This window comes from Triticum dicoccoides, chromosome 7A (genome assembly GCF_002162155.2).
Source record: "Triticum dicoccoides isolate Atlit2015 ecotype Zavitan chromosome 7A, WEW_v2.0, whole genome shotgun sequence".
Lineage (NCBI taxonomy): Eukaryota > Viridiplantae > Streptophyta > Magnoliopsida > Poales > Poaceae > Triticum > Triticum dicoccoides.
Window position 1 is genome coordinate 512,572,859 of NC_041392.1, and position 27,576 is coordinate 512,600,434.

A 27,576-nucleotide genomic window follows, 5' to 3' on the forward strand; every position below is an offset into this window, starting at 1 on the left:
AGGCCGTAGAGGCCCTCCGCAGCCCCTGCCGTGCAGCGCAGCGCTATGCCCGCACGCCACTGAACTCCGGCCACTGCCCCGAGCTCCGCTCCGGCGAGCTCTGGCCGTCCCCGCCTCTCCCACTTGCTCCAAATGACGCGGACGAGCGCTGGCTCCTCGCCCGTGGTCTCCGCCGCCCAAATGGTCGCCGGAGCGACGATCCCGAGCCCCTCCGCCGCGTTCGGCCTTGCCAGCGGCTAAACGCCGGTGGGATTGACCGGGTCTAACCCCCCTATTGACCCAGCTTTGACCCGTGTGGGTCAGTGACATGTGGGGCCCGACCCTGCTAATTTTTAGTTTAAGATTAGTTTGACAATTAATTGACTCTGTTAATTAACCATGACACTGATGTGTGGACCCCACACGTCAGGTTTGACCTGGTCAGCCACGGTTGACTCGCTGACGTCATGCCTCTGTAATGCTGACGCAGTTATTCATTTTTTGGTATTAAAATAAATCAGGAAAATCTAGAAAATGATATAAACTTCTAAAATTCATAGAAATTTAACCGTAGCTCAGATTTAAATAACTTATATATGAAAAATTATCAGAAAAAGTCAATCTATCCATTTGTACCATTTTCATGCATGAAAAACCAAGTTATACCTGCTGTATATGTGAAAACACAGTCATGGCATTTTAAGAGACTTAATTTAGAGTTGCTTTGGTTCAAATGGACCTCTTCCAAATAGAATGCCTGATGCATTAGCACAAAAAACATCACATATTCATGCCATGTTCATACATCATATTGTTGCATATGCTTGTGTAACGCCCTCGATGCGGCTATATCTCCCACGTGTCGAAGCACGACTTAGAGGCATAACCGCATTGAAAGCAATGTCGCAAGTGAGGTAATCTTCACACAACCCATGTAATACATAAGGGAAAGAGATACATAGTTGGCTTACAATTGCCACTTCATACAATACATGATTAAAGCATTACATCATCCAGATACAATCAAGGTCCGACTACGGAACCAAAATAAAAGAAGACTACCCCAAATGCTACACAGATCCCCGATCGTCCTGACTGGGCTCCACTACTGATCAACTAGAACGAAACAACACAAAGGACAAGATCTTCATCGAGCTCCTCCTTGAGCTTGGTTGCGTCATCTGCATGGTTCAACGGCACCTGCAAGCTGGTTTTGGAAGTAACTGTGAGTCACGGGGACTCAGCAATCTCACACCCTCGCGATCAAGACTATTTAAGCTTATAGGTAGGGTAAAAGGTATAAGGTGGAGCTGCAGCAAGCGACTAGCATATATGGTGGGTAACATACGCAAATGAGAGCGAGAAGAGAAGGCAAAGCATGATCGAGAAACTATGATCAAGAAGTGATCCTAGAACAACCTACGTCAAGCATAACTCCAAAACCGTGTTCACTTCCCGGACACCGCCGAAAGAGACCATCACGGTTACACACGCAGTTGATGCATTTTACTTAAGTTAAGGTTTTGGTTTTCTACAACCGGACATTAACAAATTCCCATCTACCCATAACCGCGGGCACGGCTTTCAAAAGTTCATAACCCTGTAGGGGTGTCCCAACTTAGCCCATCACAAGCTCTCACGGTCACCGAATGATATTCCTTCTAGCGGGAAGACCCGATCAGGCTTGGAATCCCGGTTATAAGACATTTCGACAATGGTAAAACAAGACCAGCAAAGCCACCCAGATGTGCCGACAAATCCCAATAGGAGCTGCACATATCTCGTTCTCAGGGCACACCGGATGAGCAAGACGTCGGGTAAGCCAGCCCAGAGTTGCCCCTGGTAGCCTCGAACATCGCTCAGTTGGACCAACACTTAGAGAAGCACTGGCCGGGGGGGGGTTAAATAAATATGACCCTTGAGCCGGCCGACTCAAGGGGAAGAAAAGGCTAGGTGGAAAATGGTAAAACCAATGTTGGGCCTTGTTGGAGGAGTTTTATTCAAGGCAAACTGTCAAGGGGTTCCCATTATAACCCAATCGCGTAAGGAACGCAAAATTCGGAACATAACACCGATATGGCGGAAACTAGGGCGGCAAGAGTGGAACAAAACACCAGGCATAAGGCCGAGCCTTCCACCCTTTACCAAGTATATAGATGCATTAATTAAATAAGAGATATTGTGATATCCCAACAAAATATCCATGTTCCAACATGGAACAAGCTCCAATCTTCACCTGCAACTAACAACGCTATAAGACGGGCTGAGCAAAGCGGTAACATAGCCAAACAACGGTTTGCTAGGACAAGGTGGTTAGAGGCTTGGTTCAACAATATGGGAGGCATGATAAGCAAGTGGTAGGTATCGCAACATAGGCATAGCAAAAGAGCGAGCAACTAGCAAGCAAAGATAGAAGTGATTTCGAGGGTATGGTCATCTTGCCTGAGTCACGCAAGGAAGAAGAACGAGTCCAAGAAGAAGACAAACGGACGTAGTCGAACGGATCCTCACAACTCCGGAACGAAACCGAAGCTAACGCGAGAAGCAACCCGAAAATAAGCAAATAACATAGTAAACAACCATCACATAACATGGCATGATGCGCAAACAAGTATGATGCATGTCTGGTTTAAATAGGCATGACATGGCAAAGTGCACAAACATTACTACAAATTAAGTGGATCTCAATATGCAACGAGTTGCATATTGACGGAACACCACATGACTTATTTAGTTCTCTCTCGGTTATGTACCAAACAATATTAAATGTTATTAAGCATGGCAAGAGGTGAAGCATAAAAGAAACTATCTAACTAAGCAATTTAAATGGGGCCGGATATAACAAACAACAAATCCGGTAAATCCCCATATGCATTAGCAATTTAATGCAACAACAATTTAAACATTTTAATTGTTGTTATTATGATGCGGATGACATGGGCAAGTTTTATGCAAGTTTTAAAGAAAATGTTGATAAGAGCATTATATGGAGCATATGTCATCTTGGCAGAAAGAAAGGATGCCACGACGACGATAACGGAAACGGTACCACTAAGGTTCACGAGCGAATACAACAACCAACCATGCATCTCATACAACACAAGCATTCGGTCCACGAGCGTCGTCTCGGGGTTATACCTTCGGAGCGTGCAAGCGGGATAGTTCTCGTTCGGTGCAAAGTAGAGGAAGTAGACGTTCTCGTGACGGTGGTAGTGGAAGTAATCGTTCTCCCAATGGCGGTAGTGGAAGTATTCATTCTCTCACGGCGGTAGTGGTACATGTTTATCGGTAGTCGAACATTACGATCCGAAGGGGTACTTGGCAACATGCACGTCGTCGGTAGTTGTACACAATCATTGTCGGATTTGACGGGTTCGAGGGCTCCGGCAATCGTGGTACTTGGCGCACCACCGTGTAGTCGTACATTTGAAGAGTAACTTGGCCATCCGAAGGTGTACTTGGCGAACAACGGTCGTCGTGGTATTCAGCGGTCCACGAAATCGTTCTCATAGGTCTTGGCATTTCGTTCGGTACTCATTCGGGCAACCGTGTGGTCTTGTCGGTGGTGTACTTGGCGAAACTCCACGGAGACGGTCTTGGCAGGCAACGAGCAGCGACGCGGTGCACCGACGTAGCAACGCAGGCGGGTGCTCGAGCAGGACTTGGCGCCGGTCGTCTTCCTCACGTTCTCGCACGTCAAAGGCAGGGGCGAAAGGAAAGGCACGGGCAGGAGGAAGTCGAGGCCGGCGCTAGTCGGTGCTATGGCGGCGTCCTGCTGGTCTTGGATGGTGGCAACACACAGGAGAAGGCGGAGGGCAGCAACGGGCAATGGCGGCCATGGGAGGCGCCCTTGGTGCGCCCGTGGCGACGCGGTGGGGCGGGCGAGCTCGACCCCCGCGCCCATGGCGGCAAGGAGGAAGAACATGGAGGAGGCGCATGGGTCGCGGGCTCCTGGAGGGCGGAGTTAACGCAAGGGAGGCACCGGTCCTTGTCATCATGCTCGATCCCGCTGGATCGAGACGACGACTGCAGCGGGGGATGGCACTCGGCGAAGAAGGGGAGGCAGAGAAACGGGACTCCGGCGACGAGGTGCACCGGCGGAGCTTCAAGCTCGGTTGGCAGCGGGCTTGCCGGCGTCGGGGATGGTGCAGGAGAGGAGAGGGCCCACGAGCGAGACGGGGGCGCTGCGGAGGGAGGCGGAGCTCGCGGCAGGAGGGAGGCGTCGCAGTGGCGCGGGAACGGGTAGCAGAGGGGCGCGGCGGCGCTGGAGAGGTCAGGGCGGCGGGTCCGGTGAGGATTGGGCGCGGGCTCCTCCCTGGCTCGAAGTGGAAGGGAGGAAAGGGAGACGAGGGGAGGAAGAGCGAGGGGAATCGATGAAGGTGGGGTTTTCCCGTGGAGTAAAATGCAAGCGCGGTCCTAATTCTTTCCCAAAAGTGTCGACTGGGTCCTAATTCTTTCAAAATGCACATCTGGGTCCTAAATCTTTCTAAGTTGTTCACCCGAGGTCCTAATTTCGACTGTCCGCCGCTGACCAGCTCGCGTGGCGCTTTGACCGCTGCCACGTCGAGTCGAGGGCCCACGAGGGATAACGACCAGCCGTGCATTTTTTCAAAAGAGCCCCCCAACCCTAATGTCTCCACAGCCGTAGTCCTTTCCTCTCCTCTTCCCCACCTCTCTCTGCTCTGGCGAAACAGGGGAGATCGACGGTGGCGGTCCGGTGAGAAGAGGCAGGCGGCCATCGTAGGCGCTTGTCCGGCGGCGGCGCCGCTAGGATGGCGCCCGTGCATCGGCGACCTGGAGATCCTCCTCCACGATACGGTCAGTGTGTTGCCCATAACCCTAACCCTCGATCCTCTTTTTCCGTGGATTTCGATTTAGCTCGAATCGATGGTAGTATTTGACTGAATCCCTCGATACCTAGGAGCACAAGAGGAGGTTTTTACCGTAGAAATCAACTATGGTGGATTTTTCTGCGGATTTGGCCGATCGAAGACGTATGTCGATGGTAAAGTTGCTCTGCTCGATGGTTGCGAAGTAGATACATGGTCTCCTCTCTGGCTCACTGATTTTATGCAGCAACTGGGATATAGTGACCAATCTAAGCATGTTATTTACTGGTTACTTCCTGGAAAGAATTTAGCCGACGGACTGCGGATTGTGGACTATGACACTGACACTTTGCACATGACAGCAGTTGTTCCAAAATTCCAGTTGTTTCAGTTGTTTGTTGATCACAAAGATATGGCCTTTGACAATGTAATGGATGATATTCATGTTAGTGGTACACCTGAGCTACCTCTTGTACTAAGCCCTAAATCTCATGGGTTTAGCAGTGGAATAAGAGGAAGTCCCAGGTTTAAGGTGAAAGCTCACAAAGGCAGACTGAACCAATGTCATGCAGGCAGCAACAATGAAGGGAGTAGCAGTGTTCCACCAGTGGGACTAAATGTTGGACATGAGCTTAGAAGAAGCAGGAGGAAACTTGTGGTAGAAGAAGAAATCCCCAATGAAAATGACAATGACAGTGATAGTGATGACAGTGAATGGGATTCAGACTGGGTAGACTCTGACAATGAAGTAGGCAAAGATGATGATGATCTATATGAAGAATGGGTTGATGAAAAATTTGAGAAGAAAAAAAAGAAGAAATCTGAATGGGAGCAGGACAGTGACTATGATACAGATGAACTGCAGGAGCTACAAGGTTCAGAGCTTGAAGATAGTGATTCAGCAGAGGAAGTGGAAGTAGTAGATGCACAAGGAAGGAAAAAAATGAAAAAGAAAGTGAAGCTGAAAAGGTGGAGGCCTGAGAACATGAAAGAAGTCAATTTTCACATAGGCATGGTGTTCTTGTCTGTCATTGAACTAAGAGCAGCAATTCAGGAGTACATTGTGAAGCAAAGAGTGCAAATTCATTACATAAAGAATGATAAGCAGAGGATAAGGGAAGGTGTGTTGGAGATTGTCCCTGGTTCTTATTTGCTGCACCTGACAGCAGGACCAAAGCATGGGTTGTGAAGAAGTATGTGGGTGAGCATACATGTGAAAGAGAGTGGGCACTCAAGCAATTTACATCAAGATATTTGGCTGGCAAGTATGTGGAAACATTTAGAGCAGATGAGAAGATGACACTGCAAAACTTTGGCAGACTTGTTCAATTGGACTACAACATGCAACCTACTAGAAGTAAGCTAGCTAGAGCAAGGAGGATTGCACTAAAGATAATTCATGGAGATGAACTTGAGCAGTATAATTTACTGTGGGACTTTGCAGCTGAAATCAGAAGATCAAATCCTGGCAGTACCATGCTTGTGCATGCAAACAATGGAAAGTTTGATAACTGCTACATGTCCTTAGATGCATGCAAAAGGGGTTTTCTGCTAGCTTGTAGGCCCATTATATGCATTGATGGGTGTCACATTAAGAACAAGTATGGTGGAGTGATGCTGACAGCTGTTGGAGTTGATCCTAACGATTGTATCTTTCCCATTGCAATTGCCATAGTAGAAGTGGAAGATACTGTCACATGGAAGTGGTTTTTGAACACATTGAAGGAGGATCTGAACATACAAAACACAGCACCATGGACATTGATGAGTGATAGGCAGAAGGTAGTAAGAACATTGTAGCATTTCATACTGTAGCATTTCATACTGTTGCATTTCATATTATCATACTGTAGCATTTCATTTGTTTGTTCTACAATGTATGTAGGGCTTGATCAATGCTGTCAATGCAATGTTTCCTGATGCACAACATAGATTTTGTGTGAGGCATCTGCATCAAAACTTTGCAAAAAACTGGAAAGGTGATGTATTCAAGAATAAATTGTGGCAAATTGCAAGAGCTACACATGAGGCAGACTGGAAGAAGTACATGCAAGAGATGAAAGAGTTGGACCAGGGGGCCTATGAGTACTTGGATGCAATTGACCCAAGGCAGTGGTGCAAGGCCTATTTCCATGAACTCCCAAAGTGTGATTTGCTTCTTAACAACAGCTGTGAAGTGTTCAACAAGTAAGTTGTCAGTACTGTAGCATTTCAGCTGTGAAGTGATTTCATATTGTCAGTACTGTAGCATTATCTAGCTGTAGTTATTTCATAGGTATATACTTGATGCCAGAGAAATGCCTATAGTTACTTGTCTTAAGAAGATCAAGGACCAATTAATGACTAGGTTTTATAGCAAGAATCTGGAATCTGAGGAGATGTGTGGTCAAATTTGTCCAAAAATTAGAAAAAAACTGGACAAAAATATTAACATGTCCAACAACTGCACTGCATTACCAGCTGGACAACACATATTTCATGTTAAAGGCATGGTTTGGGAGTATGATGTGAACATACAGAAGGAGGAGTGTTCTTGTAGGGCATGGCAGCTCTCTGGAATTCCATGTAGACATGGAGTTGCATGTTTAAGACATGAAAGAATTAAACCAGAGGATGTTGTCAACAAGTGCTACATCATAGATGCTTTCAGAGCTGCTTATGGCAAGATCATAATGCCATGTAGTGATCCTAGAGTGTGGCCTAAAACTAATGGGCCTCAAATGCTGCCACCACACTATGAGAAGAAAGTTGGTAGGCCTGGAAAGAAGAGAAAGAAGAACCCACTAGAGGAGGACAATGGAACTAGGATGAGCAGACATGGCATTATTGGACACTGCAGTGTGTGCAATCAACCAGGACACAACAAAAGAAAGTGCCCTGAACTAGGTAGAGGACAACCAACAGCAGCACATGAGGCATGAGCAGAACAAGATCCAGCAGCAGAACAATATCCAGCAGCAGAAGAGGAAGCAGCAGAACATGTGCAAACAACAGAACATGTGCCAATTCAGGTTGTGCTTCCAGAAACACAACAAAGAACTAAACTACCAGTCAAGAGAAGGCCCAGATGCAAGGTGCATTTCCCTTAAATGTTTCCCTTAAATGCCGTTGAAAACTAAAATTGCAATAGTCAACAACATTTCTTATTTTTTTTTGCAGAAAAAGGCATGTCCACAAGTGGGCAGAAGTACATCTAATATGATATCTTCTTCTATGAATTATGATCTTGCTTCATCTACTATGATTGAGATTTTACAGGACCAAGTGAGAGCTTTTTATTTAAATGCAATGTTAATAAATGCAATGTCATCTGTTCTTCCAGAAATTCACCTACATTACTAAATACATGTTTGGTTGGTTTGTAGGCTATAGCTACTCAACAATCTCAAACAGCAGTGCCAGCTCCTCTACCAGAAAGCCAGTTCATTGCAAACTGCAGAGATGCCCTGCCAGCTCCAAGAAGCCACACTACTGCTACACTAGGTTTGAAGAGAAGGAAGAAAGTGAAAAAAACTAAGGAGAACAAAGCCCCAACAACTCAGAAGTGAAGAGCTACAAAGATGTTATGGAAAGAAGCAGTGTAGGATGTTTTTCTTTTGCTTAGGAAACAAGGTGGTTTGTAATGAAACCTCATGCTAAGATGTGGCTTTGGGTTTCACACAAACCATGGAAATGTAATACTTTTGTTGCACAACTTCAAGACCTTGTAATGTTGGGTCCATCTATCTATCTTTCAGACTGCTTTGAAGTTCAGTTAGTAAAAGAATGGCCTTGCATATTACTGTTTATTTGTGTTGTCAATGCTAGTAAAAAAATGGTGCCAAAGTACAGAAAAACAATCAAAATGCTGCCAAATTTTAGTTCAATTTCATTGCAACAGTAAATCATCAACATCTGGATACACCAACAAGCATTGATCACTGGATACATCATACTAACACATCACTTCTTAAATCCTACATACACCACAACTACAATCAGTACAACAAGTGCACTGAGAATACTCCTACAGAGAAAAATGAGCTCATTCATCTTCTGCATTGCTTCTGCATATGCCACAATCTCGACAGTGCTATGCATTGCTCCTGCACAAGCATCTTGCACCTCTGTTTCTTCACTTCCAATGACACCAGCCGAATCTAAACTGCTCAATCCACGGCTAACATACCCAGCTCTCACCAAAAAATCAAAATAGTTGTCTGGTCCATCTTCCCAATAGTAATGTTGGCAAGGATTTGGTTGAATCTGATAGAAATTGAGCAAAAAAAATTCAGTCAAAAAGAAACACAGGAACATCAAATCGATTGGTTTGAAGAAGATCTTACATGGTGATTGGGGCACTTGTAGAAAATCCTGCCAGGATTTGCCTTCGATTTTGACACAAGACGAATTGTAGATCGAATGCGGCAGCTAGGGCATGGTACCAACGGCAGCATACCCGTGGCAGCCGGCGATGAGATGGGCGGCGAGAAAAGGGCTAACGCCGGAGGTGGAGCAGGCGCTTGGGCAGCCTTCTTCCCGCGGTGCTTCACGGCAGACGAGCTAGCGGCGGCGGACATGGCGGCGACGGCGTGGCGCCAGAGAGAGGGAGAGAGCAAGCAGAAGACCTAGGGACCGGGGAATGAAGAGAGGACAAACTCCAGGGGCCAAACTGCTTAAATTACCAACCTCCAACCGTGGGAACTATCCCTCGTGGGCCCTCGAGTCGACGTGGCAGCGGTCAAAGCGCCACGCGAGCTGGTCAGCGGCGGACAGTCGAAATTAGGACCTCGGATGAACAACTTAGAAAGATTTAGGACCCAGATGTGCATTTTGAAAGAATTAGGACCCAGCCGACACTTTTGGGAAAGAATTAGGACCGCGCTTGCATTTTACTCTTTCCCGTGGGTTCTCCTGGCGGCGGGGTGAAACGAGAGAAGGCTGGGGGTTTCGGGAGAGTGTTAGGGTTAGGTGGGGCGGCTGGGCCTAAAGGGCCAGCCTAGCTAGGAGGCCCAAGTGGCCAGCTGGGCTCTGCTCTCCCTCTAAAGAAAGAAATGAAAAAAACAGAGAAAAGAAAGAAAAGAAAGAGAGGTTAAGGGAAGAAGTTGGACCCGCGAATAATTTTCCCGGACTCACAACAATGTGCTTGTTCTGAGAAAATAGGAATGACCATGATTGCAAGATTTAAATTCAAATGCATTTGAATTTAATTCAACTCGCTTGAAAGGAGTAGGAATCCAAAGTTTCCAAAAATGTTGAACATTTAGGAAGAGCCTCGATAAAACGATAAAAGAATATGAGGACAAGTCGGAGACCAAGAATTGAGATAACAAAGGCATTGGGATTAGTTTGCAAGTGTGTCAACGGTTAAATCCAAAAGAATGGAATATTTAATAATAGCTCCATAATTATTAGGAGGATAATGTTATAAAGAGAAGTCACTCGTCCCTCGATTTAAATAGATCAAAGATCTATGCATTTTATTTAGTGATTTTTAAAACTAGTTGCATGATGAGGTGATGCAAAGATGAAATGCAACAGACGAAACAAAAACACACAACGAAACCCGGAAACCCTGGAAGGCATCTGAAGCTCCGGTCTTGGGGCGTCACAGCTTGTGTATTGATTGCCGACATCGTTCCTTCTCGATAGGTCCTACTTCGGAGAGTGTTCCAGAGTACCTGTCTGAGAAGCAGCGCCCCTCTGTTGATCTATCAGGCAAGAAAACCCCCTTGTTCATTCCGATACAATCCTACCCTGTCGCTCCTGCTCTCTTTTATTGCATTAGGACAACAACGATTCAACTGCTACTTTATGTTGCGGTAGTTGAACCCATTCCTCTGCATGACCTGTCGTTGCCACAGAAAATAGTTGAAACCCACTAGCATGTGTAGGAGTTGATTGCGCCATGTTGTGTTCCTACCATGCATTGCCTGCTATTGCTTAGAGTATGTCAGGTCTGATTCATTGGGAATGAATTGGAGTGTAGTGCTATGTTCTGATGTTGGGAGTTAAGTGTGTGAACACCATTTGGTAAAGGTAGCGGTGAGAGGCCGTGTAGGAGTACATGGTGGGTTGTCTCATTAGGACCGTCCTAAGAACTAAGTTTTGTGTATGTTGTCCAATGACTAGCTACTACCACACATTGGGCTCCGGGCGCTCCAAGCTCTCTCGACTTATTAACCGACTTGATCTCTGTCCAGGAGTTGCAAATAGTTTTTGGTGTTTGTAGGTAGTGTTAGTAGTCTACCAAGTGGCACCCGGCCAGGTGGGCTTGGGACAGACTAGGCACTGTGGCACGGTGTACCAAGTGGCACCCAGATGGTGGGCTTGGGAACCCTGCTCACATCGTTTGGGGCCGTAGTGACACCCCGGCCGGATCTCCTTGCGGATGGAACCTGAATAGGCGATAAACCTGGATGAGAGACTTGTGTGGTTAGTCAGGTCATGGTCGACACCCTCGCTGGGCTTCCGCTTGAAGGTTGCCGAGTACACGTCGTGTAAACGGCGATAAGTGGTGAGAGAGTGTGTGAAGAAGTACACCCCTGCAGGGTTTTCTTGATCTATTCGAATAGCCGGGTCCGCGGTTATGAACTTCTTGGATGCTTACATGGTACATAGACAACTTAAAGTGGATACTCTAAAATTCTCAAGACAAGTGTGAGTGCTATGGATGGCCTTCTCGTAGAGAGACGAGGATGAATCCATAGTACTATATATATGTGGTGATTAGTGGACTCGTGTGCGCTGCCTCACCTCAAAGAAGTTTCTCGTAGTCGTAGAACAGGATAGCCACTAAGTCAAAGCTGGCTTGCTGCAACTAAACCCCACATCACCTTCTTGATACAAATGCATGTATGATAGGATCTGATGTAAGTCTTGCTGAGTACCTTTGTACTCACGTTTGCTTTATTTATGTTTTGCAGATGAGACATCTGTCTCACTAGTAGTTCCGCTTGGACTTCGACGAGTAGCTTGTTACCTCAGGTACGATCTTGTACCCTTGGGAGGGTCTTGTAGATAGTCAGGCTTCTCATCCTTTTTTGTTTTGTAGTTGTCTATACCCAGACATGTAATGCTTCCGTTGCTTGTATGCTCTGAATGATGGGTCATGTGACCCATGTTTGTATTTAATGCTATGTGGCTCTTTTGGGCCTTTATCTATATGAGTTTGCGTTATATTGTGACGCCATGTTGTACATCACGTACTTGCATGTTATGCATACGTGTAACGTGTATTGCTATGTGTGCGATCCGACAACCTAGTTGTCTATCCTTGGTAGCCTCTCTTATGGGGAAATGTAGTCTAGTGCTTCCACCGAGCCATGGTAGTCCTCTATAGCACGGTTTACCGGAGTCCTGCTAGCCCAGCATTACTGCTCCGGAACACTTAGACTGGCCGGCATGTGATTCACATCGTTCCTGTGTCTATCCCTTCGGGGAAATGTCACGCGGCGACATCCGGAGTCCTGCCTAGCCTGCTACAGCCCAGGTTCCCGGAGTCCTGTTAGCCCAGTTGCTACATCCCGGATTCACACGCTGCTGACAGACATGCTCGATGTTGTTTCATGTATGCCTGTCCCCGTAAGTCAGTGCCACTTTGGGTTCACGACTAGTCATGTCGGCCCGGGTTCTCTGTCATATGGATGCTAGCGACACTATCATATACGTGAGCCAAGTGGCGCTAACGGTCCCGGGCCATGGTAAGGCGACACCCGTGGGAATACCGTGCGTGAGGCCGCAAAGTGATATGAGGTGTTACATGCTAGATCGGTGTGACTTAGAATCGGGGTCCTGACATGCCGGTTTTTATAGGTGGTTCATTAAAGACTTCTAAAAAATTTATAGGCCTCTGACTAATCTCTTACAAAAAGGTGTTCCTTTTGTCTTTGATGATGATTGTGTAGAAGCATCTGAAATACTTAAGAAAGTCTTGATTTCTGCACCTATTGTTCAGCCACCTGATTGGAATTTACCCTTTGAAATTATGTGCGATGCTAGTGATTATGCTGTACGTGTTGTTCTAGGATAAAGAGTTGATAAGAAATTAAATGTTATCCAATATGCTAGTAAAACTCTAGACAGTGCCTAGAGAAATTATGCTACTACTGAAAAAGAATTTTTAGCTGTTGTATTTGCTTGTGATAAGTTCAGACCTTATATTGTTGATTCTAAAGTAACTGTTCACACTGACCACGCTGCTATTAACTAACTTATGGAAAAGAAAGGTGCTAAACCTAGACTTATTAGATGGGTTCTCTTGCTACAAGAATTTGATTTGCATATTATTGATAGGAAGGGAGCTGAGACCCCGTTGCAGACAACTTGTCTAGGTTAGAAAATGTTCTTGATGACCCACTCCCTATTTATGATAGTTTTCCTGATGAACAATTAGCTGTCATAAATGCTTCTCATACTGCTCCATGGTATGCTGATTATGCTAATTACATTGTTGCTAAATTTATACCATCTAGTTTCACATACCAGCAAAAGAAAAAGTTTTTCTATGATTTAAGACATTACTTCTGGGATGACCCACACCATTATAAAGAAGGAGTAGATGGTGTCATTAGACATTATGTACCTAAGCATGAATAGGAACAGATCCTACGCAAGTGTCACTCTGAGGCTTATGGAGGACACCACGCTGGCATAGAACTGCACATAAGGTATTGCAAGCCGGTTTTTATTGGCCTACTCTTTTCAAAGATGCCCGTAAGTTTGTCTTGTCTTGTGATGAATGTCAAAGAACTGGTAATATTAGTAGAGGTCAAGAAATGCCTATGAACTATTCACTTGTTATTGAACCATTTGATGTTTGGGGCTTTGATTATATGGGATCTTTTCCTTCCTATAATGGGTATACACATATTTTAGTTGCTGTTGATTACATTACTAAGTGGGTAGAAGCTATTCCAACTATTAGTGCTGATCATAACACCTATATTAAGATGCTTAAAGAAGTTATTTTTTCGAGGTTTGGAGTCCCTAGATACTCAATGACTAATGGTGGTTCACATTTTATTCATGGTGCTTTTCGTAAAATGCTAGCTAAGTATGATGTCAATCATATAATTGCATCTCCATACCACCCACAGTCTAGTGGTCAAGTAGAACTGAGTAATAGAGAGATTAAATGAATTTTGCAAAAAACTGTTAATAGATCTAGAAATAATTGGTTCAAGAAACTTGATGATGCATTATGGGCCTATAGAACTGCATATAAAAATCCTATGGGTATGTCTTCGTATAAAATGGTTTATGGAAAAGCATGTCACTTACCTCTTGAACTAGAATATAAGGCATATTGGTCCATTAAAGAGCTCAATTATGATTTCAAACTTGCCGGCGAGAAGAGACTATTTGACATTTGCTCACTTGATGAGTGGAGAACCCAATCCTATGAGAATGCCAAACTGTTTAAAGAAAAAGTTAAAAGATGGCATGACAAAAGGATACAAAAGCGTGAGTTTAATGTAGGTGATTATGTTTTGTTATACAACTCTCATTTAAGATTTTTTGCAGGGAAACTCCTCTCTAAATGGGAAGTTCCTTAAGTTATTGAGGAGGTCTATCGTTCTGGTGCCATAAAAATCAACAACTTTGAAGGCACAAATCCGAAGGTGGTGAATGGTCAAAGAATCAAACATTATATCTTAGGTAATCCCATAAATGTTGTAACCAATGTTATTGACACTGTAACCCCGGAGGAGTACATAAGGGACACTTTCCAGAATGTTTCAGACTCTGAAAAGGAATAGGCATGTGGTACGGTAAGTAAACCGACTCCAAAACAGTTCTAACAACATTTTTTCTCCGTTTGGGAATACTTAAGAAAATAGGAAAATAAGAAGTAGTCCGGAAAGGACACGGGGCATCCACGAGGGTGGAGGGCGCGCCCCCTGCCTCGTGGGCACCTCGTGTGCCCTCCGGACTCCGTTTTCTTGCACGATATTTGTTTTGGTCGGTAAAAATTCATTATATAATCTCCCGAAGGTTTTGACCACCGTACCATGACAAAATCCTCTGTTTTTGTTTTGAGTTGTTTCTGCCGCAGATTAGAGCAATATGTCGTCCCAGGATTCGGAGGGAGAAAGCTATGTGGCTGATTACCTTGGGGACCGTAAGGTCTACGGGGACTTGGAGCATTGTGGTTGGACCATAGAGGAAGAAGAAGATTATGATCCTAGGGGAAAGGAGGAGATGAGCTCAGATGAAGATGAAGTCCCATTACCTCAACCTGGGGACATGCATGTGGAGTTCAAAAAGTCAAGCCTCCCTGATAGAGCAAAGAACCTAAGATAGAGTTTATCCCTTTTCTCCTCTTGCATGAGAACAAACAGGAACTATGCAAAAAGATACTGAGCCTTGAGTAGGAGATCGATGACCTAAGGGAGAAAAATTCTATCCTCAAGTGCCAATTAAGCAAGAAGCCTACGTCATCAACAACTCCATCATCACCACCTCCGAAGAAAGAGACATAAACACATGTGTATGGGCACTCCCCTTGGCAACTGCCAAGCTTGGGGGAGGTGCCCCTGTATCGTATCACCATCACACTTCTATCTTTACCGTTTTTCTTAGTTCGATCCTTTTGGTTATATCTTGATCTAGTAGAATAAAGTTTAGTACGATCTAGCTTTGAGTTTTTTTGTTGATCCTTATCTATGTAATCGAGTCCATGGGCTATATATAATAAATATTAGTCTTGAGTCGACGGCTTGGTTATCTTGCTATGATCTTGAGCTTGCCTTTCCCCATCATGCTAGCCAAATTCTTTGCACCAAGTAGAGATACTACTTGTGCTTCCAAATATCCTTAAACCTAGTTTTGCCATGAGAGTCCACCATATCTACTTATGGATTGAATAAGATCCTTCAAGTAAGTTGTCATTGTTGCAAGCAATAAAAAATGCTCTCTAAATATGTATGATCTATTAGTGTGGAGAAAATAAGCTTTATACGAGCTTGTGATATGGAAGAAATAAAAGCGACAGGCTGCATAATAAAGGTCCCTATCACAAGTGGAAATATAAAGTGACGTTCTTTTGCATTAAGATTTTGTGCATCCAACCATAAAAGCACATGACAACCTCTGCTTTCCTCTACGAAAGGCCTATCTTTTATTTTTGTCTTATACCTTATACAAGAGTCATGGTGATCTTCACCTTTCCTTTTTACACCTTATCCTTTGGCAACCACTATGTGTTGGAAAGATCCTGATATATATATCCAATTGGATGTGGGTTTTCATAAAGCATTATTGTTGACATTACCCTTGAGGTAAAAGATTGGGAGGCAAAACTATAAGCCCCTATCTTTCTCTGTGACCGATTAAAACTTCATACCCATATGTATTGCGTGAGTGTTAGCAATTGTGAAAGACTAAATGATAGTTGAGTATGTGGACTTGCTGAATAAATTGCAATTGCTTCAATGACTGAGATTATAGTTTGCTAGTTTTTCAATGAAGTTTCTGATTCATACTTTGCATTGTGAATAGATTGTTACTTCAGCATAAGAAATCATATGACAATATATATATGTTGCTATTCTAAGAATGATCATGATGCACTCATGTCCGTATTTTATTTTGTCGACACCTCTATCTCTAAACATATGGACATATTTTTCGATATCGGCTTTCACTTGAGGACAAGCGAGGTCTAAGCTTGGGGGAGTTGATACGTCCATTTTGTAAGGTATTACATTATGGGATGTTATTACACATTATGTCACAATACTTATGACTTTTCTCTCTTATTTTACAAGGTCGTATCACCTCAAGAACCCGAGAGAGAGAGATCAAACACGAGAGAGAGAAATCAAACACATAGCTACTGGTACATACCCTCAGCCCCGAGGGAGAATTACTCCCTCCTCGTCATGGAGAGCACCGGGATGATGAAGATGGCCACCGGAGAGGGATTGCCCCCTTTGGCAGGGTGCTGGAATGGGTCTAGATTGGCTTTCGGTGGCTACGGAGGCTTCTGGCGGCGGAACTCCCGATCTAATGTGCTCTCGGATGTTTTTAGGGTATATGGAGATATATAGGTGGAAGAAATACATCAGGGGGGCACGAGGGGCCCACGAGGGTGGAGGGCGCGCCCAGGTGGTGGGCTCCCCCTACCTCATGGCCTCCTCGAAGCTTCCCTTACATGCACTTCAAGTCTTCTGGGCTTCTTTCCTTCCAAAAATGGGTTCCGTGATGTTTCAGGTCAATTGGACTCCGTTTGGTTTTCCTTTTCTTCGAAACCCTAAAACAAGGTTAAAACATAAACTAGCACTGGGCTCTGGGTTAATAGGTTAGTCCCAAAAAATGACATAAAAGTGTATAATAAAGCCCATAAACATCCAAAACAGTAGATAGTATAGCATGGAGCAATCAAAAATTATAGATACGTTGGAGACGTATCACTCCTCTCAAACCCTAGTTCATCTCTTGTATCCGATCTTTGTCTCAAAACCTCATATTGGTACCTGTGGGTTGCTAGTAGTGTTGATTACTCCTTGTAGTTGATGCTAATTGGTTTATTCGGTGGAAGATTATATGTTCAGATCCATTATGCACATTAATAACCTCTGATTATGAACATGAATATGATTTGTGAGTAGTTACGTTTGTTCCTGAGGACATGGGAGAAGTCTTCACTACAAAAAAAGACACTTCCATGATGATACGTGTTTGTCACAGTAGGTCATGTTTTCTGTCATGCATGTACATCCATGACAATTTTATGACAGAATCAACATAGTCATACCTGTGCTGTCGTAGAAGTGTTCCATGACATTACGAAAATTATCATCACGAAAGTGTCCACTTCCATGACGATAAATCGCGCGTCACAGAAGTTCTTTCGTCAAGGGTGACCGACACGTGGCATCCACCATAACGGGTCGCCGTTAAGCTATCGGGTCCGGTTTTGGATCCGATAACTCGCTAACAGCCCGGACCAATGAGGATTTTTCACGTGTAAAATTCTCATTGGCCGGAGGAAACACGTGTTAGCTCACCGTTGAGACAGATGTCATCCATTCATTGGACAGGAGGCGCCTATGATATGTCGACACGTGGCACGGCCCAATAGAGGCCCATTCCGGTGAAAAGGTCGGGCCTGTCAAAATAAGCGGGCCGGCTCATTAGCGGCCTTCTTGAGTCACGCCCATTTACAAGCATGGCCCATGCAAGTTACACAGAATCTGCCCATCAAAGGCCCATTCTACATTTGACAATTTCCAGCCCATCGTCAGCTTTAGCCCGTTAAAGGCCTACTACATCTTTGGGCCCAATTGTGACCCGAGCTTCTTCGGCCTATTAGCGGCCCATCGTTAGTTCCAGCCCGTTAATGGCCCAGAATGTCTTTCGGCCCTTTCTCGGCCCTTTCTGCAGTTGGGCCAATTCTAGCCCACCATGACATTAGTCCTGTAATCGGCCCATTCGGTAAATGGGCCAACTCCTAGCCCATTTTTTCTCTCGGCCTGTTAACGGCCCGCACAACAGTTGGGCCTTTGACTTTAGGTCCATTAGGGGCCCACGTTCCGCAGGGCATCATTCCAGCCCAGCGCAACTTTCGGCCTGTTAAAAGTCTAGTTTGCAAATTGGGCCTCCTCTGCCCCATAACACTTTCGGACTCTTACTGGCCCGTAAAGTAAAAGGGCCGAGCAAAATTGACATCTATTTCGGCCTGCTAGAGGCCCACGGGCCATTTCCATTTATACGGCCCTATCGAGCTTTTGGCCTGTTAACGGCCTGCTAAGAGCCATTGTTACGGTGGGCCACATCATTTGGGATCCACTTAATATTATTTTGACCAGCCCAATTAAGGCCCACTTTGATTACACACGTTTGTTTGTTTGTATGGCGTCCGAGAAATGTTAGGGCGTGTGGGCCCCCATTTCAACGATATAGCAAATTCAAGAATTATCCTACTCTATACTATCGCCTCTAAAAACATACACTATACAATAAAAAGACTAAGGCATAAAAACGTACAATAATCCTACACTATACAATAAACAAATTACATCCGAATATACCCATTGGGCATTATAGTTCGGCACCAGTGATAATAAAGCGTACACAAACAACAAATTACATACACTGGACAAATAAATCTCATACATCATGGACACGCATCAACAGAACTTACCATTTGAACTATAATCTCTTCAGAAAATAGGATTGGCCAGATTCAGATAGCACAAATTTCAGTCTGCAAAATCTCCAATTCCTTCGTGGTTACCTCAGTGTCTTGTTTCATTTTTTGACTCCTGCATCTAATATCTGCATGTCCACTCTCAACTTGTTGATTGTATGTTGAGAATCATGTACACGTTGTCTTGCCACCTCTAGTTGATGCTCGAGAACATCAACACATTCCAATTCCAATCCATAATCATTCGGTAACGGCCATGCCGCATTGCTCGCAGATCTTTGTGTTGATGTCACTTCATCCTGAAATGTTTCTGTAAGTACACATGACTAGGGCAAAAATATAGTTACAATAGTGAAGCGAGCAAGACATACTATTTTGTACATGGCAAAATAGGACTAACAATAATGTTACACGTCATGAAGAATAAGCAGGTGATATTTTAAAAATTATAAAAATGGTAGCCTGTGCAGCCTGCATACAGAAATCTCTCTTAGCTCACTAGAGGAGCGTGATGTTGGGGCCAAATCCAAAACACAGACAAGTTAAAAATTTAGACAGCACATTGCATATAAGTAAGCAAGCAGTTGGCCATTCTGTAGCTCAATTAACGTCTTAGGGATCATAATGAACAACAGAGGGATTCGTACAAACCTACTACAGCAAGCAAAGCTATGCAATCATTAGCCTAGTATAAACTATATTGTGAGGCTCATGCAGTAATAGTTGGTTAATAGACTTCAAAGCTTCAGGCACACTTTGCCAGAGTAAATAAATGGTAAGGCCTTTAATTATGTCAACTAATAGTTATACAAGTACCCAAGATCAGGCATCATTGTTTGGGCATCTCATTAACTGAGGACAAATAAAGCAATTGAAAAGAGCAAAATAATTATACCTGAAACAAACAAGGAATTGAACTGTTGAGTTGGATACAGTGACTTACCTTAACTTGTTGAACAGGCTCAGCGTTGCTCCTACTTCTCTAGGGGACGAATGAGGCGACCGTTCTCTGTCCCGTGGTCGTGGGGCATGGGCGCCTTGAAGACCATGACCCGAGCCCACTCAGTAAATGAGCCGCGCCTCTGCGTTTTCCTCTTTTTACAGGGAAGGCGCGAGCCCCTCTTTACCGCGATGTGACGCATGCGTGCGGAAACCGCCCCACGCATGACCCCCCACGTCACATGTTCAACGCGGGTCGTGGGGAAGCGCAGCGGGTGAAAATGTTACTGCAGTAAAAATCCGCCACGCCTGCCCGCGCGCCGTTCTGGGCCTAGCCCAACAACGCGTCACGCTTATGTGTGGCCCAGGCCCAGGGGCTCCTATCGGTGTACAAAAGTAGGGGCTCTCCCCACTACAAAAAAATACACTTCCGTTATGATACGTGTTTGTCACAGTAGGTCACGTTTTTTGTCATGCATGTACATCCATGACAAATTTATGAAAGAATCAAGATAGTCATACATGTGCTGTCGTAGAAGTGTTCCATGACATTACCAAAATTATCATCACGGAAGTGTCCACTTCCATGACGATAAATCGCGCATCACAGAAGTGCTTTCGTTAAGGGTGACCGACACGTGGCATCCACCGTAACAGAACACCTTTAAGCTATCGGGTCCGGTTTTGGATCCGATAACCCGTTAACAGCCCTGACCAATGGGGATTTTCCACATGTAAAATCATCACTGGCTGGAGGAAACACGTGTCGGCTGACCATTGGGACAGATGTCATCCACTCATTGGACCCAAAGCGCCTATGATACGTCGACACGTGGCACGGCCCAACAAAGGCCCATTCTTGTGAAAAGGCCAGCCCATTTTACTTGGTCAAAAGGTGGCGGCCCGTCCCATGGCAAGCCTGTTAACGGCATGTTCGCATAGTAGCGTCATCTGGGCCGTCCAATATAATTCCAGCCCGTTTTAAATTCCGGCCCATGTATGGCCCATGACGTATTTTGGCCCATATGAGGCCCTTAGTAACCCTCGGCCCATTAACGACCCATGGTAAAACTGGCCCGTAATGAACAGTGTATTACTTTATACCCATTAACGGCCCATTATTCCATTGGACCGTTTCCAACCCATGTTATCTTTCGGCCTTCTCAGGGCCCATTTATTCTTGGGCTCATTTCCAGCATTCTGTTACTTATGGCCCTTACTGTCATTTTCTGCTTGTGGGCCAAATTTAGCCTGTGCTTACAGTCGGCCCGTTTTGGCCCGTTAATACGTTGGGCCGTTTTCATAGTGTCATCAAGTACAGCCGATTAACGACGGCCCATTATGGTCGGCCCATGAACGGACAATTCCAACTCTAGCCCGTTTACGGCCATAAAGCGGTATGTTATTGGCCCATGTTTGGGCAATCGATCATATGGCCCGTATATGGCCCATTGATGATACGGCCCGTAGAAGGCCCATTGATGATACGGCCCGTAGAAGGCCCATTGTTTCTACGCCCCGTAGAAGGCCCATTGTTTCTACGGCCCGTAGAAGTCCCAGTGTCACTACAGTAAATATGTAGCCCATGGTTATTGTGGCCTAGTTTTTAAAAATAGGTTATTGCGGCCACTAGCAAACCACGGAAAAAGAACAACACTGACTACAAGCAAACAAATAAACAAGACAACAATGAAATAAATAAGAAAGCAACTTACGCTAGGCTATCACGGCTATTACACATATTACATCCACTGGGCATCAAAGTTCGCCACCAGTGCAAATATAGGGAACAAAGCAGCATATCATATACACTGGTTGTCAAAGTTGGCGACCAGTGCAAATAAACGCCGCAGCAAAACAAGTCCAGAACTGAAACCACTTCAGAAGATCTCAAGAAACAATATCCTGGGTACCCATAATGCTGGCAAGATGCTTAGCAAGCTTATTAACTTTCTCTTGTTTGGTGCTTAAATCCTCCAGCACTTACTGTTGCACCAGAAAGTATGCATCTGATTTCTGCAGGGACTTCCTCAGTCCTTCAGCTTCTTGTCGCAAAACATCTGATCGATGTCTTTCAACTTGAAGCTGAGACTCAAGAAGACGAACTGATTCAGGCAGCGAGTTCGAAGAGCTTGTGCCAGTAGTAGTGGCCAGTAACTCGAACACTACATGAAGACAGGACTTATGGGTTCTCTCACTGTCGTCAAGGTAGTTTTTATCAGCTTTCTTGGAGACCAACAGGGATGTCTCACTATCTTGAACCTTATCTGCATTACTTCCTTCACCATTGCATAACGGGGTATTGTTCTCCAATATTTTGTCCGCATTCTAAAAGAGAAACAAGCAGACACGTCACAGGTTTACCATGTTGTATATGAAACTCATTTTGGTAAATCAGTTTAGTAGTAAAGTGCACAGGATAACAAGATGAAACAAACATATATCTATGTACCATGGTCACTTTATGGTCTATATCATTCTAGTTTTTGTTGCCAAATCAAGATAGAGACACAGTTCAAATAATATTTGTTCAAGACAAAGTAGAATAGACAGAATATAAGTGTGGGAAACTATAGAGACACTTGTAATGTGCATGACATGAGAACATAACTGTTTATTCAATTGAAACTGAAATCAATACAGAGCAAGTTACAACAGCAAACCGGTTAAAGAAACAAGTTTAAAACATACCCGTTGCGCCATTGGAGTTTCAATTCCATCCTTCAAATTTGAAAATAGTTGGTCTGAGTAAATACAATGATGCAAAAGCAAAGGAGTATGAACCATAGCTACAGAACCTGACCTGAGAACAATTCGTCTTCTCCTTTAAGTGCTGAGTTGGGATTCAGAGTGGTGGTCCTCGTGCTTTGGGCACTGCAGTTCCCTTACTAACTGCTCGTGTTTGGGTGCTCTGTGGTGGAGATGGTGCTGTGTCAACTAGAACTAGGTTACTATCTGCTGGGGTTGGGGTTAGAAGGGGTGTAGCTGGTTCTCTGTCCAACTGGGTAGGGGTACAATTTGCGAGAGTCTGGGTTTTGTGTGGTAGGGATGGTTCTTGGGCAAGTACAACCGTGGTTCTATCTGCATCAACTAGTAGCACTATCTTTTCTGAAGACCGTGTTGTTACTCCCTTAGATACTGCCATCACCCTCTCCAATTCAAATGGCTGATAAACAAGAAAAGTAATTGAATGTACAGACATTGTATGATAGACAGGAGCAATGGATAGTGGGGAATAAAAGAGGGCATGAAATAATTCACATTTATGTTTTCTAACCAAACAGGATAGCATGACACAATTTCACATATATGATGGCTAACTAAACAGGATAAGATGATACAATTTCACATTATGATGGCTAACTAAAAAAGATGGAAAGACATAGTTCAAAATATGATGACTATGTAAACATGATGACATGATATAACTATGTAATGTGTTTATTAAATAGGTTGGCATGCCATAATTCACATACATGCCGCCTATGGAAACATGATAGCATGATATAATTCCTGGATAGAATGATATAATTCAAAATATGATGACTATAAACACTAAACATGATGAGATGATATAACTATATGATGTCTTTATTAAATGGGTTGCCATGCCATAATTCAGATAGATGTTGTGTATGTAAACATGATGGCATGATATAATTCAAATATATGATTTATATAGTAAGAAAGTAAGCAGATGACAATCCATATATGATATAAAAACTAAGCAATGCAAGACAACATGCATGACATGGGTAATATAACCCTGCCAAGTTTGAGCATAGACCTCAGGGAGGAAATAGGATTGGTCATCAGTCTCTGAATCCTCCTCCGAGGAGCTCTCTGTATCCAGCAAGATGTCTGCTTCAGCAGGTAGCATTGTCTGCTCTGAATACCTTGTTTTCACTCTAGATACTTCCATCACCACTTCAAATGGCTGATGCACAGGAAGAGTAGTTGAGTATACAAACATTGTCGACAAATGGAACTGATACGTCTCCAACGTATCTATAATTTTTGATTGCTCCATGCTATATTATCTACTGTTTTGGACATTATTGGGCCTTATTATCCACTTTTATATTATTTTTGGGACTAACCTATTAACCGGAGGCCCAACCCAAAATTGCCGTTTTTTTTGCCTATTTTAGGGTTTCAAAGAAAAGGAATATCAAACGGAGTCCAAACGGAATGAAACCTTCGAGAACGTGATTTTCTCACCAAACAAGACCCAGGAGACTTGGACTCTACGTCAAGAAACCAACAGGGAGGACACGAGGTAGGGGGTGCGCCTACCCCCCAGGCGCGCCCTCCACCCTCGTGGGCCCCCTGTTGTTCCACCGACATACTTCTTCCTCCTATATATACCTACATATCCCCAAACGATCAGATACAGAGCAAAACCCTAATTCCACCGTCGTAACTTTCTGTATCCACGAGATCCCATCTTGGGGCCTGTTCCGGAGCTCCGCCGGAGGGGGCATCGATCATGGAGGGGTTCTACATCAACACCATTGCCTCTCCGATGAAGTGTGAGTAGTTTACCTTAGACCTACGGGTCCATAGTTATTAGCTAGATGGCTTCTTCTCTCTTTTTGGATCTCAATACAAAGTTCTCCCCCTCTCTTGTGGAGATCTATTCGATGTAATCTTCTTTTTCTGGTGTGTTTGTTGAGATCGATGAATTGTGGGTTTATGATCAAGTTTATCTATGAACAATATTTGAATCTCCTCTGAATTCTTTTATGTATGATTGGTTATCTTTGCAAGTCTCTTTGAATTATCAGTTTGGTTTGGCCTACTAGATTGATCTTTCTTGCAATGGAAGAAGTGCTTAGCTTTGGGTTCAATCTTGCGGTGTCCTTTCCTAGTGACAGTAGGGGCAGCAAGGCACGTATTGTATTGTTGCCATCGAGGATAACAAGATGGGGTTTTCATCATATTGCATGAGCTTACCCCTCTACATCATGTCATCTTGCTTAAGGCGTTACTCTATTCTTATGAACTTAATACTCTAGATGCATGCTGGATAGCGGTCGATGTGTCGAGTAATAGTAGTAGATGCAGGCAGGAGTCGGTCTACTTGTCTTAGACGTGATGCCTATATACATGATCATACCTAGATATTCTCATAACTATGCTCAATTATGTCAATTGCTCAACAGTAATTCGTTCACCCACCGTAAAATACTTATGCTCTCGAGAGAAGCCACTAGTGAAACCTATGGCCCCCGGGTCTATCTTCATATTAATCTTCCAATACTTTGTTATTTTCATTGCCTTTTATTTTATTTTGCATCTTTATCATAAAAATACCAAAAATATTATCTTATCGTATCTATCAGATCTCACTCTCGTAAGTGACCATGTAGGGATTGACAACCCCTTATCGCGTTGGTTGCGAGGATTTATTTGTTTTGTGCAGGTGCGAGGGACTCACGCATAGCCTCCTACTGGATTGATACCTTGGTTCTCAAAAACTGAGGGAAATACTCACGCTACTCTGCTGCATCACCCTTTTCTCTTCAAGGGAAAACCAACGCAAGTGCTCAAGAGGTAGCAAGAAGGATTTCTGGCGCCGTTGTCGGGGAGGTCTACACAAAAGTCAACGTACCAAGTACCAATCACAAACCCTTATCTCCCGCATTACATTATTTGCCATTTGCCTCTCGTTTTCCTCTCCCCCACTTCACCCTTGCCATTTTATTCGCCCTCTCTCTCTCTCTCTATCCTCCCTCTCTTTCTCTATTTGCCTCTTTTTGCCCGCTTCTTGTTTCCTTCTGTGTTGGATTGCTTGCTTGTCATGATGGATCAAGATAACACTAAATTGTGTGACTTCACCAATACCAACAACAATGATTTTATTAGCACTCCGATTGCTCCTCTTACCGATGCTGAATCTTGTGAAATTAATGCTACCTTGCTGAATCTTGTCATGAAAGATCCGTTTTCCGACCTTCCTGGTGAAGATGCCGCGTATAGAGGAAACTTTAATCCTAGGCCTTATCCTAGTAATTCCTCTAATAATTATGGTAATTCCTACAACAATTCTTATGGAAATTTTAATAAGATGCCCTCTGATTTTGAATCTAATATTAAAGAATTTATTACTTCGCAAAAGAATTTTAATGCTTTGATTGAAGAAAATTTGCTTAAGATTGATGACTTGGCTAGGAACGTTGATAGAATTTCTCTTGATGTTGATTCTTTTAAACTTATATCTATTCCACCTAAGCATGATATCAATGAGTCTCTCAAAGCCATGAGAATTTCCATTGATGAGTGCAAAGAAAGAACCGCTAGGATGCGTGCTAAGAAAGATTCCTTTATAAGAGTGTGTTCTTCTAGTTTCCATGATAATAAAGATGGAGATCTAAAAGTTATTGATTTGTCCCCTATTAAATCTTTGTTTTGCAATAATTATCTTGATAATGATGGGACTGAATATGATCCACCTTTACCTTGAAGGAGTTCCAAAAATTCGGAGTTTTTAGATCTTGATGCTAAATTTGATAAAAGTGGGATTGAAGAGATCAAAACTCTAGATGTTAATGAACCTACTATTTTGGATTTCAAGGGATTTAATTATGATAATTGCTCTTTTATAGATTGTATTTCCTTGTTGCAATCCGTGCTAAATTCTCCTCATGCTTATAGTCAAAATAAAGTGTTTACTAAACATATCGTTGATGCTTCGATGCAATCTTATGAAGAAAAACTTGAGTTGGAAGTTTCTATCCCTAGAAAACTTTATGATGAGTGGGAACCAACTATTAAAATTAAATAAATATCATGAATGCTATGCTTTGTGTGATTTGGGTGCTAGTGTTTCCACGATTCCAAAGACTTTGTGTGATTTGTTAGGTTTCCGTGATTTTGATGATTGCTCTCTAAACTTGCACCTTGCGGATTCCACTATTAAGAAACCTATGGGAAGAATTAATGATGTTCTTATTGTTGCAAATAGGAATTATGTGCCCGTAGATTTTATCGTTCTTGATATAGATTGCAACCCTTCATGTCCTATTATTCTTGGTAGACCTTTCCTTAGAACGGTTGGTGCAATTATTGATATGAAGGAAGGAAATATTAGATTCCAATTTACGTTAAGGAAAGGCATGGAACACTTTCCTAGAAAGAAAATTAAATTACCTTATGAATCTATTATGAGAGCCACTTATGGATTGCCTACCAAAGATGGCAATACCTAGATCTATCCTTGCTTTTATGCCTAGCTAAGGGCGTTAAACGATAGCGCTTGTTGGGAGGCAACCCAATTTTATTTTTATTCCTTGCTTTTTGCTCCTGTTTGGTAATAAATAATTTTCCTAGCATCTTCTTTGGTTGTGTGTGTTTAATTAGTGTTTGTGCCAAGTAGAACCGTTGGGAAGACTTGGGGAAAGTCTTGTTAATCTTGCTGTAAAAAACAGAAACTTTAGCGCTCACGAGAACTGCTGTAACTTTTATTTGGAAAGTGATATTTAGTTAATTATTTTTGCAGATGATTAATATATAAATTCCTCACGTCCAGCAATTTATTTTATAATTTTTGGGGTTCCAGATCTTGCGCTAGCTACAGATTACTACAGACTGTTCTGTTTTTGACAGATTCTGTTTTTCGTGTGTTGTTTGCTTATTTTGATGAATCTATGGCTAGTAAAATACTTTATAAAGCATAGATAAGTTTCAGTACAG

At 43.5% G+C, this 27,576-nt stretch overlaps 1 protein-coding gene across 1 annotated transcript; it reads left to right on the plus strand.

The window, feature by feature from the left end:
* The first annotated feature begins 6,070 nt into the window (after positions 1-6,070).
* Positions 6,071-7,729, plus strand: LOC119333574. Its single transcript, XM_037606427.1, has 3 exons — positions 6,071-6,590; positions 6,694-6,995; positions 7,084-7,729. Exons 1-3 carry the CDS (start codon positions 6,105-6,107, stop codon positions 7,727-7,729), a joined length of 1,434 nt encoding a protein of 477 aa, XP_037462324.1. The 5' UTR covers positions 6,071-6,104.
* The last annotated feature ends 19,847 nt before the right edge of the window (positions 7,730-27,576 follow it).